At 38.3% G+C, this 15,916-nt stretch overlaps 1 protein-coding gene across 4 annotated transcripts in view; it reads right to left on the reverse strand.

Annotated features, from left to right (window-relative positions):
- Window positions 1-15,916, reverse strand: part of cntfr (ciliary neurotrophic factor receptor) — a 130,575-nt gene that overhangs the window by 19,460 nt on the left and 95,199 nt on the right. For all 4 annotated transcript variants that reach the window (XM_013909839.1, XM_013909838.1, XM_005729210.1 and 1 more), the window contains one exon: window positions 11,119-11,282. In XM_013909839.1, coding sequence (XP_013765293.1) covers window positions 11,119-11,282 — 164 coding nt within the window. The remainder of the gene's footprint in view (window positions 1-11,118; window positions 11,283-15,916) is intronic.

Here is a 15,916-nt window from a genome sequence, read left to right on the forward strand (position 1 = left end):
CGCACACAAAATGCCACTCCAAAAACATATATATTTATCTTGCCATAATCATGTCTCATTAAGACAGAGTAAATATTCACTAACCCTGAGATATAATATGATAATAATTCAACCATAATAGACTAACCACAGAACGGACTATTTTGGAGGTAATTACTAAAATATTACTACAGTTTCTTGTTTAATGAATAAACACATATGTCTTTTGTTTGTACACAGCATATGCAAACATGGCTGTTTGAAGATACTTGCTGACGTTACAAGAAAACAACGGTAACCAAACCTCACCTTTAATTGCCGCTAACGCCATCTTCCCAAGGTGGGTCGTGTCTACTGATTGTTACTGGCAAGTTTCAAAGTGAATGAACTGTGTTTGAAGCAGCATTTACATTCTTAGGACATTTCCCAGCAGAAACTCCTCCAAAACAAAGCAAAGCAAAATAACCCACATATCTCAGTGAAGATCAAAGGAAGAGAGAGCACTACCCTGTGGTTACTTTTGATTTCTGCTAACACTGACCCTGCGTTTCACAAAATAAGTTTACTAACCAGCCTAGCAAGTTAACGAGCCTGGTAGGTGGCAAGCTAGTTAAGCACCATAAATAAAAGTAGTACAGGTAGATAACTGATTAAGCAACACTGACTAATTCATTAACAAGCTAAATCAAGTTGTATTTAACATGAGCTGGGTCTGCAACAATGTAACAACTTCTTACAAGAAAAATATATTCTCCTAACAAAAATATAATTTAAGCATTAGACAATAAATCCTGAAATAAAAAAAAACTGTTCAAGTACTGTATCACACTGACAGCGGTGTCTACAAATAACTAAATGGATAATTGTGAGAATGCCTGGTGTGGTGGTCATGTTTTAAAAAAAGGTCAGGGGACTCTGTCTTAGACAAATGTGCTGGTATTGGAGCTTCTGTTTAGTTTGGTCCCAGGTTACTCTAGTAACCAAATAATACAACATTATTACTGCTGAGCAATAATCTTGTGATAAACTTAACCTGATAGACTGTATTGTGTAAGGATCAATAAAGTACACATCTAATTTCTTGTCATTCTATAAAACTGGAATGCATGACAAGATTTACATTAGTAGTAAAGACAGAAATTAACACTAATATATTATTATATTATTATTGTTCTAACTTTATTCACAGCAGCTTGTAAATACTGTGTCACTCTCAGTCTGTTATAACATATGCACAAAGACACACACAATAAACTTCTACAAAACCCCAGACAATGGGAGAGGCAGAGAGACGAGCTGTGAACATTCCTTAGGGATTGCTTAAGAAACTACAAGGAAAGTAAGTGACCCTTTGCTTTTCCTCTTCTCTGCCCATCTCATTTATTTTGTTTCATGCCTCATTTTTCTTGTGTTCTCTTTAATTGTTTTGCCCCACATTGCTCTTGTCTTGTCTAGTACTTTGTTCAGTGTTGAAAAACTACAAACAATACTTTCCATGTAGAATCAATAGAGGTTACTCTCATCTTAACGTGCACAGGTACAAATTCATTGTGAAGTGGAAGTGGAAATAAAAAGAAACAGAGGAACTCCAAAGGACTGCAGTGATCACGGCGGGCTTTGTATAATAATACAGTTGTAATTGTAACTTGTATGATTGTGATAATGCATGCTAAGATATCATATTTTGTTGTACACATTATCTGCAAGGCCATTCCTGATAAAGCTACAGGTTGTAGGCTGACCTGGAAAGGACAATAAGACATGCTGACCAGTAAGGAGAAAGGAGAAATACCAGACAGAAAAACCAGGGGAAAAAATGAAGAGGCTGAGAAAAGAGGATGCAAAAGAGAGAAGAAAAAGCAGAAAGAAGGAGACATGGAGGGAATTGGCGTCGGTGGTCAGATCTAATCCAGTGAGCATGTCTCTTGTCCTGGAAAGGAAACCCAATTATATGGCACTTCCACTGGCCCGATGGCGCTCTGTGTGTATGTGTGTGTGTGTGCATTCAGAAGGTTGGTCTCATTAGGTTGACTGACAGCTCCCATTTTTCCGCCGCACTCTCCTCCCATTTGAGAACACATACACACGGACACGAAGACTAGGTCCAGGGGTAATTTCTCAGACAGTATTTCTCTCTTTGAAGCCCCAATCACCATAGCAGCAATTACTGTAAAAGGAACCCCCCCACCAGCCAATCGAAAATCCCGGACTAGACCTTACACCCTTAAAAAGCGTGCAGTAATTTGAACAACACAGGAGGTGGAGTTGGCTCTGTATTAACACTGTTTTATGCTATCTGCCAGCGTGTTAAGGATGTGAAACATGAACATGTCATAAAACCTAAAATCAGAGTTCATCTTTCTCCTACTCCTCTACTGTAGAAACTCTTAAAAGCTCAAGTCACATTTCCAGAATGTCTTTATCAGCTCATAATCCTGCCTTTCTGAATGCTGATCAAATGAAAGCTTGCCCTTTTTTAAAGATGCACACATCCTTATGTAGATGCTGTGACATGTCACACCTTATACACACATTAAGACAGTAAATGGAACATCATGGTCTTATATTGGAAAAAGGGGTTATTGTCCATGTATTATGAACAGCATTTACATAGCACTTCTGCAGTAAGTCTTATATTTCTCCACTCATACAGAGAATTCATGGTAAGTTTCCCTGCTTAGGCCATTTTAGTATGCTGGTGAGCAAAACCAAGCATTGGACCCTCAACCTTGAATTAGCTGACATGCTTTACCGTTTTACACAGACTTGTCATTGGATGAACTGAATGAGCTCAGAAGAGGAGTTATTTAGATGTGAGATTTGCGCCAAACAACTATTTTTAAAGCTTCGAATGTTTTGCTTTGACATGTGCGGAACGGGAAGTCAGACATCCATTAAATAATGTTTTGATTTCTCAAATAATCAAAACCATGAGACAAATGACAAATAGCATTAATTATATTAGGATGCAGTGTTTCACAATGTGAATTCTAAAAGGGGGGAAAGAACCAAGGACTGATTAAAATGATTAATTATAAGATAACAAAGTATTAATGCTGAGCTTTGTTCAACTGCTGCTCAACAATGGCTACTTTCTTATTAGAACCACATGGTGTGATGTTATTTTGAAACATACTATCATATAAAAATCACAGCTGATAAAGCATTACCTGCATTGTTAAGGCACTCCCCAATGGCTGCAGTCTCCCTTAGCAAGACAGTAAACCTTACCATACTTCAAAAAAACTTCTTAGGAGAAACATGTCAATGAGCCAAGGCTACCTGATCTTCAGGCGCTCTGTGCTCTGAGTTGCCCCACCTTGTAAAACAAACCTCACAGTCTTCAGTTTTTCTATACTCAGTCTAATCTGGGAAGCACGACTGAGAACTTGAGAGAACTGAGAGCAGCAGGTATATATATTTTTTTCCAAATCCTTAACACGGCTTTGTTGACTTCATTTGGTGTCTGTCATGTTCATTTAATTAGAACTATATTGACCATGAGAAGCAAGACCCCCTGAGATGAGGTCAGTGCGTGACATGTGTGCATCATGCTAAGTCAGAGCAGATAGATATGTGTGTGACAGGCCAGACTGACACAGTGATATAGAAATCAATAGAGGCAGAGAGAGGGCAGTGGCCCCATTCATCTTCATTTCACCCCTACACAGTAAGACATCTAAAGGACTACAAATAGAAAATGCTGAAATATTCCAACTGCAATCTTGGAAAGAGACACAAGATAAGACCTCTCTCTTGGATGACTCATATGCCCTCTTTTAACTTGTTAACCCCCCCCCCCCCCTTTAGAGAATCTTTAGGCTTCTCTTGTGGGGAATATATGTAACTGTCATATTCAATTATTAAATAATTTAAAAAAAGTTCATATTAATAAAATGCTAAGAGTTTGCACAGTGTAAGACCATGCCACTCTCTCTGTCTCCCTGTGCAAAATGTTTTTGAGTATATGTAAAGGTTTTGATCCAGCTGTAATGTATTTTGACAGCACAGCCTAATGATGGTGACTTTTATATGAGATGGCACTGAACGTGCAGTTTGTGTGTCTATGTGCTTGAGTGTTAGGATGATGGGGTTTGATAAATGATCTGTCTGTGGCAGTGTCCTTTAGATGGGATGTTTTTCCCAAACAAGGTCTACACATTTATCATGTGCACCTATAGATACAAATAGATGGCTTGAGGGACGGATGGTTAGACAGGTGGCTTAATGCATGGGTGGAAGGGTGCATATGTCGATGAACGAGCGGGTGAAAGGGGGAAAAAAAGAGATTGTGGAAGCTGGAAATAGAAACTAATGGTAGAGTGGGAGGGAAAGGTGAAAAGTAAACACAAAGGTGGAAATTTGGACATAAAAAGAGAAACGGTGGAAATAAAGAGAAGATGGAGAAAGTTCAGAAGCACTTTTTCGCTTTCATGATGTGCACATCAGTAAGTTCTTATTCAGTGCCAATCTCTGCTTTTTCTTCGCCATGATAATGTTATTCATGAAAATACAATACTCTAGTTACGCACCATATGCATAAAAAATTTACAGAAAAATCAAATACGCTCACTATGAGCAGTGCATGTGAATTGTGACTTCATGTTTCCATCACTTCCAAAGAGATTACATTAAATCCTTTAGAGCATATCCTTAACCGTACTACTTCTTGCCTAGCACTATCCAAACCTTAAATCAAGACTCCAACCTTAAAATTACCAAGGACTTGCTTTTTGACCCCTCCCGATACCGTATGACTGTGTAAACAGATTTATGTTCCAAAATCAAAACTAAAACGTACGCACACACAAATACAACTCGTGCCTCACTATTGATCCATCTAAGTGCTTGCTAGATGAGAGAGACTTTTGGCAAACATACACACACATTGGATGAACAGATGGAGAGAGGTGGAAAAGGACTGATGGCAAGACGGGAACAATACGGTACGTAAGCTGGAAAAATTAGGAGGAGCGAGGAGAAGAAAGGAGGGATAAAAACTGAAAGGAAAAAGACAGAAGCTTGACCAAATGTGAGGTGGGAGAAGAATGAATGGCGGAGAGAGGATGCAGCACACATATGGAATAAATAAATGAATGAAAGGCTAATCTGTTTTGCTCAAGCAGATGAAGATTAAAGAAGGAAAAAAAATAGGTCTGCCTCTTTTCTTTCTGCTTCGACTGCTGCATTTATTCCATCAGTTTCTCTGAATTTATGTATTTAACATGGTGGTTATTCATCTTTTGTCCAGTTCTTGTTTTTCACTATGTCTGGTGTATGAATGCTGTATGTATTTGTAGGTGGACATGGTGTTTGCAGAAATGCAAAAGGTTATTTCAGCATATTGCCAATACTAACCACCTTAGTCTATCAATATAAGCAATAATTTATGTGTTTACTGCTTTTGCATATACACACATGCATGTTCTAGAGATTTCTTGACATTTGTATGCATGGTAGGCTTAGTAATTATGAAGCAAAAGAATGTATGTGTGCAGTGATATTTGTGAGTATTGATTTATATGCATACCAGCATTTAATTGCATATCTGCGTATCTGTCTCTGTGTGTGTTTCCGAGTCTGCATGAAAATATCTGTGTTTTCACTTGCCTGGAGTTCAGCATCATCCCCAAAGGGCAATTACAGCACAGCAGATGCAGTTTCATACCATGAACTGAATATTGAGCAATCTGAAATTGTTCTTATCACAGTTACTGGTCCATTGCTTTAATTGCTGTGAGTGTATGAGCTCACCTCTGTCTGAAGGGAGCGTGAGGAAACAATGCACACAAGGCCATGGGAAACAAAACAATTCACCGACCATTTAGAGATATACAGATGCATTTTCATGTGTTGTTTCTGTTCTCATTTTGATAATTCGCTCTTGATAAAGTGTACTGACGTAATGTGAAGTGAAACGGTGGATGCGGTCATTCTCTGAATTTAAGGTGTTTTTAGTTGACACTAAATGAAAGAAATTCAATTTTATGAACAGGGGAAGAGGAAGTTTCATGGATTAAATCCTCCTTATTTTTTAAACACTCACTTGCTTAATTTGCTTAATTAATAATTGAAACCTGTTGATGACAAAGAGTCAGTAAAGGGTTGGGAGCAAGTATGTGCATTCCTTGTTGTGAAATGACCACTGATGAATCTAGGGATATAACAGTGGTGTGATAATGATGTGTATGAAGTGTGGCTATCTGCCAACAACTAAGATGCCAGCTCACGCACATCATCCTACATTGTTTTACAGCGAGTTACTGATCAATAATTAATATGTTTTTGGGGGTTTTTTTTGCTTTTACTGAACTACAAGGGAATCACATATCGGTGACTTACTTGTTCCTAGGGGCAATATGTGTGTGTTACAAATCACATTACTCTATGCTGTGAAAAACTAAGTACATCTCATGGTTAGGTAGCTCATAGAATTTATATATACACACACACATATAAACACATTTATTTATATACAGCTCTGTTAAGGTCCTGCTACAGCACTTCAGCCAGGTTGAGGTCTGACTGGTATGAAGTGTTTGTACTAATATGTTGTGTTTGGTTTTAACCAAGCATGGCACCATGCTTTGTGGCCAAGCAGCTCCACTTTGTCTTAATTTCTTCATACTTTTTCAGTGTTTTGCAACTTTTTAGCGTTTTTTTCTTCTATTTGCACATGCTAACTGAGGCCTGTGGACTTGAGTGGAGATGTAGCTGTTGGACTGCACAGTCTGACTTTAGGATGTAGCAATCCTTCAAACTCGTGCTCGTGAAAGAGGGGGTCACTGATGATCGAGGGCATTTAATTAGCAGCACTTGGATGCTGCTTGCCCTACTAATTCCTATGGAAGCAGTTAGGCTGTATTTAGGGTTTCACAGGACTACAAAAACGTTCTTTTTTAAACGACTGTGCACTGTTTCAAATGTGTAATAGCAGCTTCATGATCTGAAAAAAGCTCAGTACCAAGACTCCTAAACTAGTTGTAATTTTACACAAATCAGTTGTTTGGCAGGCACAGAAAAATAAACATTTAAAAAGCGTTCCCATTTCGAAATCCAGCAAAGCAGTAAATTATTCCATGCCATGAAGTTCAGCTATCTAAGAGAAATAACATTTAGGTGGTGGGGGGGCTTCACTGTTAATGCTGCACTTTACTTTGCACTACATCCATTTACAAACCACCACTAGCTCAATAAGAGCACCATTCTGTTGGTTTTTAGTGTTTTTGTAGCTGTTTTTATGTCTGGCACACCTACTTAAAGGTTAAAAAAATATATGTACAATTCAATTCCCCAATGGGCTTGTTTCTGCTAAGTCTAAAGCTTTTCCCCCTCCCTTTTTCTCCATTCACTCCACTAGTTTAAGGCTTAAAATGTTTCAGATATATTTTCTCATCCCCCCCCCCCCAATGAACCATTCATCTACCTCCCTTAAACTTCAAACACCAATAGCCTATAAAACTTCACTTTCAAAGCAGCCTCTTGTGCTCCCTTTTTCTTTACGTCTCTCCAACTTTCATCCATTTATCTGTCACACTGCTCTCCATACAGCAATTTCTCTTTTTCTCTCCATACCTCTCTCCCTAACCATCCATTCTTCTGTCACTTTTCATAATCAACTAATATGGTTTCAGTCTTATGCGCTCAATTTCACCTTACATCTTTTCAAATGTGGACTTTGTATTATATTTCTGTCCCCCTTGTCTTGGACTCGAGTTCAAATGCATCTGTGTATCTATGCATGTCTATCTCATTTATGTGTCTCGTTTTAATGTATCTATGAGCATCTGCTGTCCATTAACGCCCAATCTCCTTCTCTAACGCACTCCATTCATCTCTACTTCAAAACTTTTCCTCATTTGCCTCCACCCATCTGACTTTCCATCACTCTACCTATCTGTCCCAGTCATCCCCTCATTCTTCAGCACGATGGATGGTTTCTTCTGAGGATCAGTCTGATCACATGACCGCTTTCATTTCTGACTGAAAACACATTTCAAAATATAACATGTGAAAGCCATTCGCACCCAACTCTGCTGTCCGACCACATTAAAGGAGAATTCCTAAGCAACACTAAGCACTTCAAGTTGTATTAAACCTCTGATACTAAAATCAATCAAGTATATATGGGGGGCAGTAAATAGTGCGTTTTATTTTGGCAGCCTCATTAAACTTCAATTACTGATTTATGTCACAGCTTGATAGTTCTAAATCCAAATATCTGCTGCTACAGTGCACTACCATAGATAGTCATTAAACCCATCCTCAACAAGGGCAGTAGCAAGCCAAAAGCTGGGTTTTCTAAAATAAACTTTTTTTTTTTTTATAGTAGTACAGTTCTTGATTCAGTGTATTTTAAATTTCTGCAACGATGTGGTCTAATAATGTGGTCCAACACATGAAAGATCCCTGGTTCAAGTTTGGAAAGAGACACAAGAGACACAAATCCCTGGGAGGGCTGTGCCAAGTCATCCATCTGCTGTGGCGACCCCTTGTGCATAAGGGAGCGGCAGGAGAAGTAGTAGGTTCACTTGTATAGTGGCATTCAAAATTATCTGAAAGAAGCTTTGTCTGCCCTATTTACTATTCTTCAAACAAGACGGTGTGGAAGTAATCAAGAAGCCAAAATATTTGCAACTGAAGCTGCAATTTTGGTTGCTGTGTCATTCGTTCTTCAATCAACCTACTCTGGGTGTGTTTTTACTCAAACCAGTGTCAATAAGCTCAATACCAGCGTATTACAATTGCAAAAAAGTGTAAATGTAGAAGGTTATGTCGAGGTTTAGACAAATGTATTACATTTATAACATCTCTAATAATAAATGGTACTCTAACATGACAAGGCTGTCTGCTAGTTGCCACTCAACCTTTTCAATGAAGTGGCATAATCGTAAAAGTTAGTGGAGAAATTAGGCAACTCATACAAATACAAATTCAGCACACACTTTCTGTGTGATTGAGAACAGTGCCAACACGGTTAACCGACTGTTAACAAAGGGAGCCAGAAGCACAACTATAAAGTGCTCACAAGTCCAGAGGTGATGGTGTCGGAATTTCCCCTTCAGAAAACCACACTAACGGCTGCAAAAATAAAAACCGTGACCACAATAACATTCATCAAAGAATGCCGCAAAAACGGAAAACCTTGGAGTTTTCAGCTGTCATCGACTCTATTTATGCAATTTCCAAATTATGTCTCCTTACCAAATCCAAATATTGACTTAAGGTTTCCCAACTTTCAGGTCACGCGTCGGTTCACATATTGATTGATTAGCAGCAAGGGGGAGAAGAAAAACTTTGAGTGTGTGTGTCAGATTTAATCATCAGCTGGAACCACAAAGATCTGAGGCTTTATTATAACTACAGAGAGGCAGGAAGAGACTGAATGTCAACATGTTTATAAAATAGCACTTTGCCATTCATATGTGTGACTGTGTCACAGAAGATTTGTAGAAAGATGTAACACAAAGAGATTATATATCATTTCTGATATCGCTTCTTTGTGTTTGTAAGGATGTGAGAGATGTGGTAATAACTAAGTGAACTTGGTTCTGCTGGCTGTTCCCATTCTGTTCTTTAAAACCAAATACCTATTATGTTACCTAAAACCTAAAAGCAATTTGGCAGTCAATTATACAAAACTGAACAAATCCCCACACTTGAGAAGCAGGGACTTGGCAATTCTTGTACTTCATGACTCATTCGAAACATTAAACCATTTGCTCTAATTGCTCTAATTAATTTTCAGCTGAGCAATTATTTAGACTTTCAGTTCATTGCTGTGAAGGGTCTTAAAGCCAGCTTATCAGGAGGAGGGTTTAATAAAGGATGCCTGGATTTTTTGTTGATGTCTTCGGTTCAGCTTTGCAGTTGTTTTCCCCTTTCTTGTAAAGCTCATGATGGCCTGCTTGGAGGGTGAATAGACCTAAATCACTATCACGAAATAACTCGACACCAAAATGCTTTAAGGTTTGCTGTACAGAACTACAACCTTGCCAAAACTCTTCTTATTTGAAGTGTAGAATAAGTAAGAAACAAAGAAGTACCATCAGACGAACTTTTCCGCAGTTCAAACCAAAGAAAGCTGAGAGGAAAAGTAGTAAAACAAAGAAACTGGGGGTGAGGGTGGTGGAGTGAAATACAAAGACAGTGACACAAGAAGGTGTTGAAGGACAGACAAGATGAATGAAGTAAGAGAAAAAAAGGTATTGGTTTATAATGTGTGTGTGTTAGTGTGTCCATGTGATTCCAAGCCAGGCTCTGTAACTCAAGCTCTTGGAACAACACCTTAGCAAACCATTGACATGTTAATAACCCTGTAATATTAGACCTTGGTAGACAGAGCTTTTATCCCAGGAATCCTATAGTGGACACATATGCTTTTACTGTATGAAGCCCTCAGGGAATTGAACCCACAAAAAAATACTCAGATTAAGTAACATACACCAAAGCAGCCGAGCAATTGTGTCTGTCTGACCAGGGATCAAACTCCAATTTTTCGTAATATTCAGTAATTGTTCTCAGAGGCATCTCTTGACAGGGATTTTAAAAAAAAACAAACAATTTCTATGTTCAATTTACCTTGGGAAATACTATTGATCAAATGTAGAAGAAAAAAAGAGGCTTATCCCCGTGTTTCAATAAAAGTGCCAGATAAGTAAGCATTTCTTGGAAAAATAAGATTATAACGTGAAACGATACTTCCTAGCGCTTTAAGAAAAAAAGCAGTATGCCGTTTCCATTTAAAAGATTATTTTTTGTGATAACTTCAAACTCTGGCTGCGCTATCTGAGACCCTTTTTCTTTAGAGCACCAATAATTAATAATTAACTTCTATCCTAGTGTTGACTTGCAGACACTAAGAAAACAGTGTTTGAGCAAACTGTTCTGACCATTTATAACCTCTTTCTTGTTTTTGGCTTGTGCCAGATATTCCACTTGTAAGTTAAAATTTTCCTGAAAAAGAAAAGAAAAACAAAACTTTTCTACTTTGCACTAACTAATAAAGCTAATTTTCTCTGCTCCACTGGATTAAACCTTTTTCATAATGGCATAGCAACACGTCACATCGTATTTCTCATCGCACCATGTTTTGGGGGAGGGGGGGCCTTTGTGAGCACTAGTGTAAAAGGTACTCACATGCTGCCACTGCTCTCGGATGAGCGGCCGGTATCGAAGGAAGTACTTTAAAGGGAAGTTATCTATGTCAGGCCACGTGGCGGGGCTGTGCCAGGATACCTCCAGTCTCCGAGGGTTGAAGCGGATCGGGGTCGCTGTCACACGTTCCGGGGGGTCTGGCTTTACTGTAAAGTGGGTATAAACAGTTAGTTAAAGGGGAATATTAAGGTCACTCAGACAGTTGCATAATGTTTTATATAGCACTAAATTGTGTCATAAAGGTGGAGTTAAGGCATTAACTTGTTACTTTAATGATACTTATTTATATCATTGCACACTTTTTTGTTCTTTTTTACTTTAGAAGAATAACAACAATTTTCATAGTTTCAAGTCTAGCAGTGGTCAGCAGCAATTGGCTGCACTCTCAAGGTTAATTGGTGAAATGTCAATTTAGAGAACAACAAATATGAACTTTCACCAAAGACCTGCAACAGTATTTGTCCAGCAAATATCTGCACAAATAAAAACTTGCAATGAAAAGTGAGAGCTTTGAAACATGCAGGAAGGGGAAAAGACAGGCAGGGGTGGTGTAACAGAAGCACCTGTTGAATTGAAGACAGAATACATTCACTATTTAGGATCTTCCAGCCTCTGAAACATGATTTAGAATTTTTATTATTTTTTTATTATATCTTGCAAGTCTTGACATGATAGAAGGGATCTATTTAATATTGCTACTACCATTATTATTAGTACATGCTTAAGGTCGCAATGTATTCTAATGCAAGAAAGACTTTAAATAAAGCTGAACTGAAATAAAAAGCTTTAGCTGAAAAAAGTGTCTGAGGTATCTGTGGCAAGACAGAAGATGAGAAGCCATCACTCCCCAATGAAAAGGCATGTGTGTCTGAATACCTGTCCACTGAGGAACACACCAAGACAGAGAGATTGAGAGAATTCAATTGAAAGCTTTTCAGATGATATTGAATGACCCAGTCTTTGTTAGATCACTCCCACAAGGGAACACACCGGCCTGCCACTTAAGCTACATGAAACCCTTTCCCATCTAGATGCAAACATAGCATTACACAAGCAAATGGAAAACCACAGTAATAATCTCAATGTCTGATAACATACTGATGGCAGCAGTGGATGAAAGCAATGTGGATAAAAAGGTAATGCATACTTATGAAGACTCATAAACAGGCAGCACATAATTAATGATTGAAAATATGAAAGATGGTTGTTGGCACATACAAACAAGACTGCTTTCTCACTCGAGAAAGAGATGTTAACAATCTCTTTTTGACTTTCAAGTAAATTTTAAAAATCCCGAAAAAACTAGGGAAGCACACAAAGAAAAGAAAAAGAAAATTGCATGCTGGCAGAGCAAGAGCAATGTAAAGTCAGCAGAGACCAGAGAGAATAAATTTTCTTTGTTCAACAGCACCTAACAGAGGAAAACCATGTGCAAGCACAGAACAAAACAGCGAGAAATATGTCTGGGTGGGGCGTCCCTTAGGTTTTTAAAGTATCCATCTGACCTGAAACATATACTAGTAGCTTTGTGTTGCATGAGTAATGAACACATCCTTCACTTGATGACCTCTGCGATAGCAGCTGGGGCGTGACAAAGGAGTGCTTTTTTTATATGAGAGATAAAAGAAAGAGAGGATTTACACTTAAAAGAAGGGTGTGAAATTTACCAAGACAAGAAGTGTTTGGACATTACTGACCGATGCAAATGCAGATTTAAATTTGTGCAATGCAAATACCAGGAAAAAAATATTGTCAGCTATATGCCCAGAATTAGTTTGAAGATAAAATCAACCATGTGATTTAACAAGCTATAGAAACATAAACAAAAAGAAAGACAAAAAATGTGATCACAGGGTTTCAATTTTTTTGACATCCCGTTGTTCGACATGTTCTTGCCTGGCCTAAAAACGCCTGTCATTCCAGCTTTAGCTTTGTTCTTTCATTTGTGTCCACATTACTGGCCCTCTATCCTCAGTCTCATATTGCACAGTAACTGCAGTCCCTTATTTTCCCCTTTGTCGATGTACTGTAACATAAAAATCTAATCTTTCACAGGCGAGAGACAAACTAATTTTTTTCTTTTAAAAATGGTGGAAAATGTATCTGATATATAGCTTCAACATGTGGTCTCTTTAAACATAAAAAGGGTAAATTCTGCAAAAGAGTGCTGTGCATTTATTTATACATGCATGTATTTTTCGTTTTCTCTGAAATGCTCTGATTTACTGTTTCTAACACGACTGCCATGTGTCTATTCCCTCCACCTAATGGTGTAGCCTGTTTTTTTTCTTCAAATAAATAGGCTTTTCAGAAAGAACAAAATCTGGACATCAATTCACTGATGTGCTGGATGACATCGTCTAGCAGTACACTTGCACAAATGGGAAAATTGATCTGCAGTGTTATCTTGCACATTGATCATTGAATCTTGTCTAAGGTGTAATGACAGTTGAGAGTTTTTGTAATGAAGTCCCAAATCAAAATCTCGTTTTTGAAAGTAGCCTGTTTTTGAATTTGTGAATGGACAGATTGCACGCGCGAAAGAGAGTCAAAAGCCAAAGCACAAGCAATTCTGTTGGCTAAATTTAAGGACTAATCTTTGCACGACTGTGGTTTTAATTTGTTTAAGTTACACAAAGTTTGAAGTTTCATTTTGTGTTCGTTTTTTAAGTTATACAATGCAAGATATTATTACTAAAGCTGGTATCTTTTTTTTTTTCTTCCAAGAGGAATTTTACAAAATTCTAAAATTCTTCTTCGCAGCTTTGAGGTAAAGAATAATTTTGAACATGGCATGGTTGCTGGTACCAGATGGTCCAGTATTTCTGAAACTGCTGATCTACTGGGATTTTCCCACACAACCATCTGTAGGATTTACAGACAATGGTCCAAAAAACAGAAAATAGCCAGTGTCCAACAGTTCTCTGGGCAAAAATGTCTTGTTGATGTCTGAGGAAAACAGCCAGACTAGTTCGAAGGAAACAGTAAATGAAATAACCACTTGTTACAACCAAGGAAACAGAAGGGTTTCTCTGAACGTACAATGTGTCAAACCCTGAAGGGGATGCCACTCCTGTCAGCTAAGAACAGGAAACTGAGTCTACAAAACTGGAAAACAGAAGATTGGGAAAAAAAGTAAAAATCCTGGTCTGATGAGACTCGATCTCTGTTGCTGAATCCTGACGGTAGGCTCATAATTTGGTATAAACATGAAAACAGGTATCCATGCTGCCTCCAGGTGTAATAGTGTGAGGATTACTTTGCTGAGTATTTTTGATAACCATCCTTTCATGACTGCATCTCAAACTGATTTATTGAACTTTAAAATAAGTCACTAGAGCTCAGGCCGAAAGAGCACCTTCAGCATTTGGTGAAACAGCAGAGACACATTAAAAATATACTTTGACTGGTTACTTCTGGCTGACTATTGTAGCCCCCACAGACTATCCCAAGTTAATACACCCGAATGAAGACCTCTCTTCTAAGAAACAATTCAAAGCATGACACAGGTAACAAATAATTTCAATGATTTCAGTTACTGCAGCTACTCTGACCTGGTGGAATTAGGTTACAACATATTGTCTTTCATCTCATTGGATGAGTAATGTAGTAAAGCTGAATGACAGCGGGTGCTCAGGTGGGCTGCTGTCAGAACTGCCAGCAAAAAAAAGCTCTTTGTTGTAAGTGAAAATACTTTAACTGTAGAAGCCTTTAAAGCTCGGCAAGATCAGTTAGCGTTTGATCATCTTGGCACTAGAAAGCTTTAAGTTATCATTTGATGAGTGTGGAGCTTCCTTGAGGGTTCTCTTTGTAACTTCACCCACAGCACGCACATGTAGGGACACACACGCAAGCACACACATCTCATCTCATCTAATTCCGCCCCAGCTTTGGTCGGATGAACAAGGACAGTTGAGAACCGTCTTACTCCCGCTCAGAATTCAGAAGTGAACCAGGAAGCATGAAATTGTTTTATTTATTTACGATCTGCCTCGTTGTCCCTGAAAATGAATGTGACTTACATCATAGAATGGCATAAGAAAGACTTTTAACAATGCAGGAACGAAGAACAGATGAGGTGAGGAAAGACAGGAGGGCTAAGTTTCAAAACATACTTTGTTAGAAGTTTTGGCCTTTCAACTAGCAACTTTGCAAACTTTGCAACTTTGCAAAGGTTTGGGCTTGTTTTCTAGAGTCAGTGACAGAAAGTTTCTGTAGCCACCGCTTCTCTTTGGGATCAATGACAGCTGTATCAGTTATCCAGGAGGAAAAGCGAGTGATTGCGTGTAGATCTACAGTTCAAAAGAAGCAAACTTTACTTTATTCAGACCAGAGTATGTAACACCTAGCTATATGTAGCTGTAAGCAACTAAGTATGTTTTAAGGCTTAAAAAAAAATAAAACAACCAAAAGCATGGACGAAAAATGCAGAAAAAAAGTGAAATAAAATGATTGTTTGATAATAGCAAAAGAGAGGGAGCGATAACAGGAAGGAAGGAATTAAAACAGGAGGAAATAAAGGCGGGAAAGAAATGCAAAGTTACACTTTTCAGGAAATGAAGAGAAGGAAGAATTAAATGGTATTTTGCAGTGGGGTATTTTGCTATTACCGATAGTTGAGGGATATTTCCTCAGCCAAAGCACTAATCCGGCTACCATTAGCATTTTCATGAGTCCTGTGTCCGGGGCTTGGCAGAGCATGTCACTGCCTCATTTGGTTACTTATGTGTACACACACACACACACACACACACACACACACACACACACACACACACAC

This window comes from Pundamilia nyererei, unplaced genomic scaffold (assembly GCF_000239375.1).
Source record: "Pundamilia nyererei isolate P.nyererei 1_Seehausen unplaced genomic scaffold, PunNye1.0 scaffold00032, whole genome shotgun sequence".
NCBI lineage: Eukaryota > Metazoa > Chordata > Actinopteri > Cichliformes > Cichlidae > Pundamilia > Pundamilia nyererei.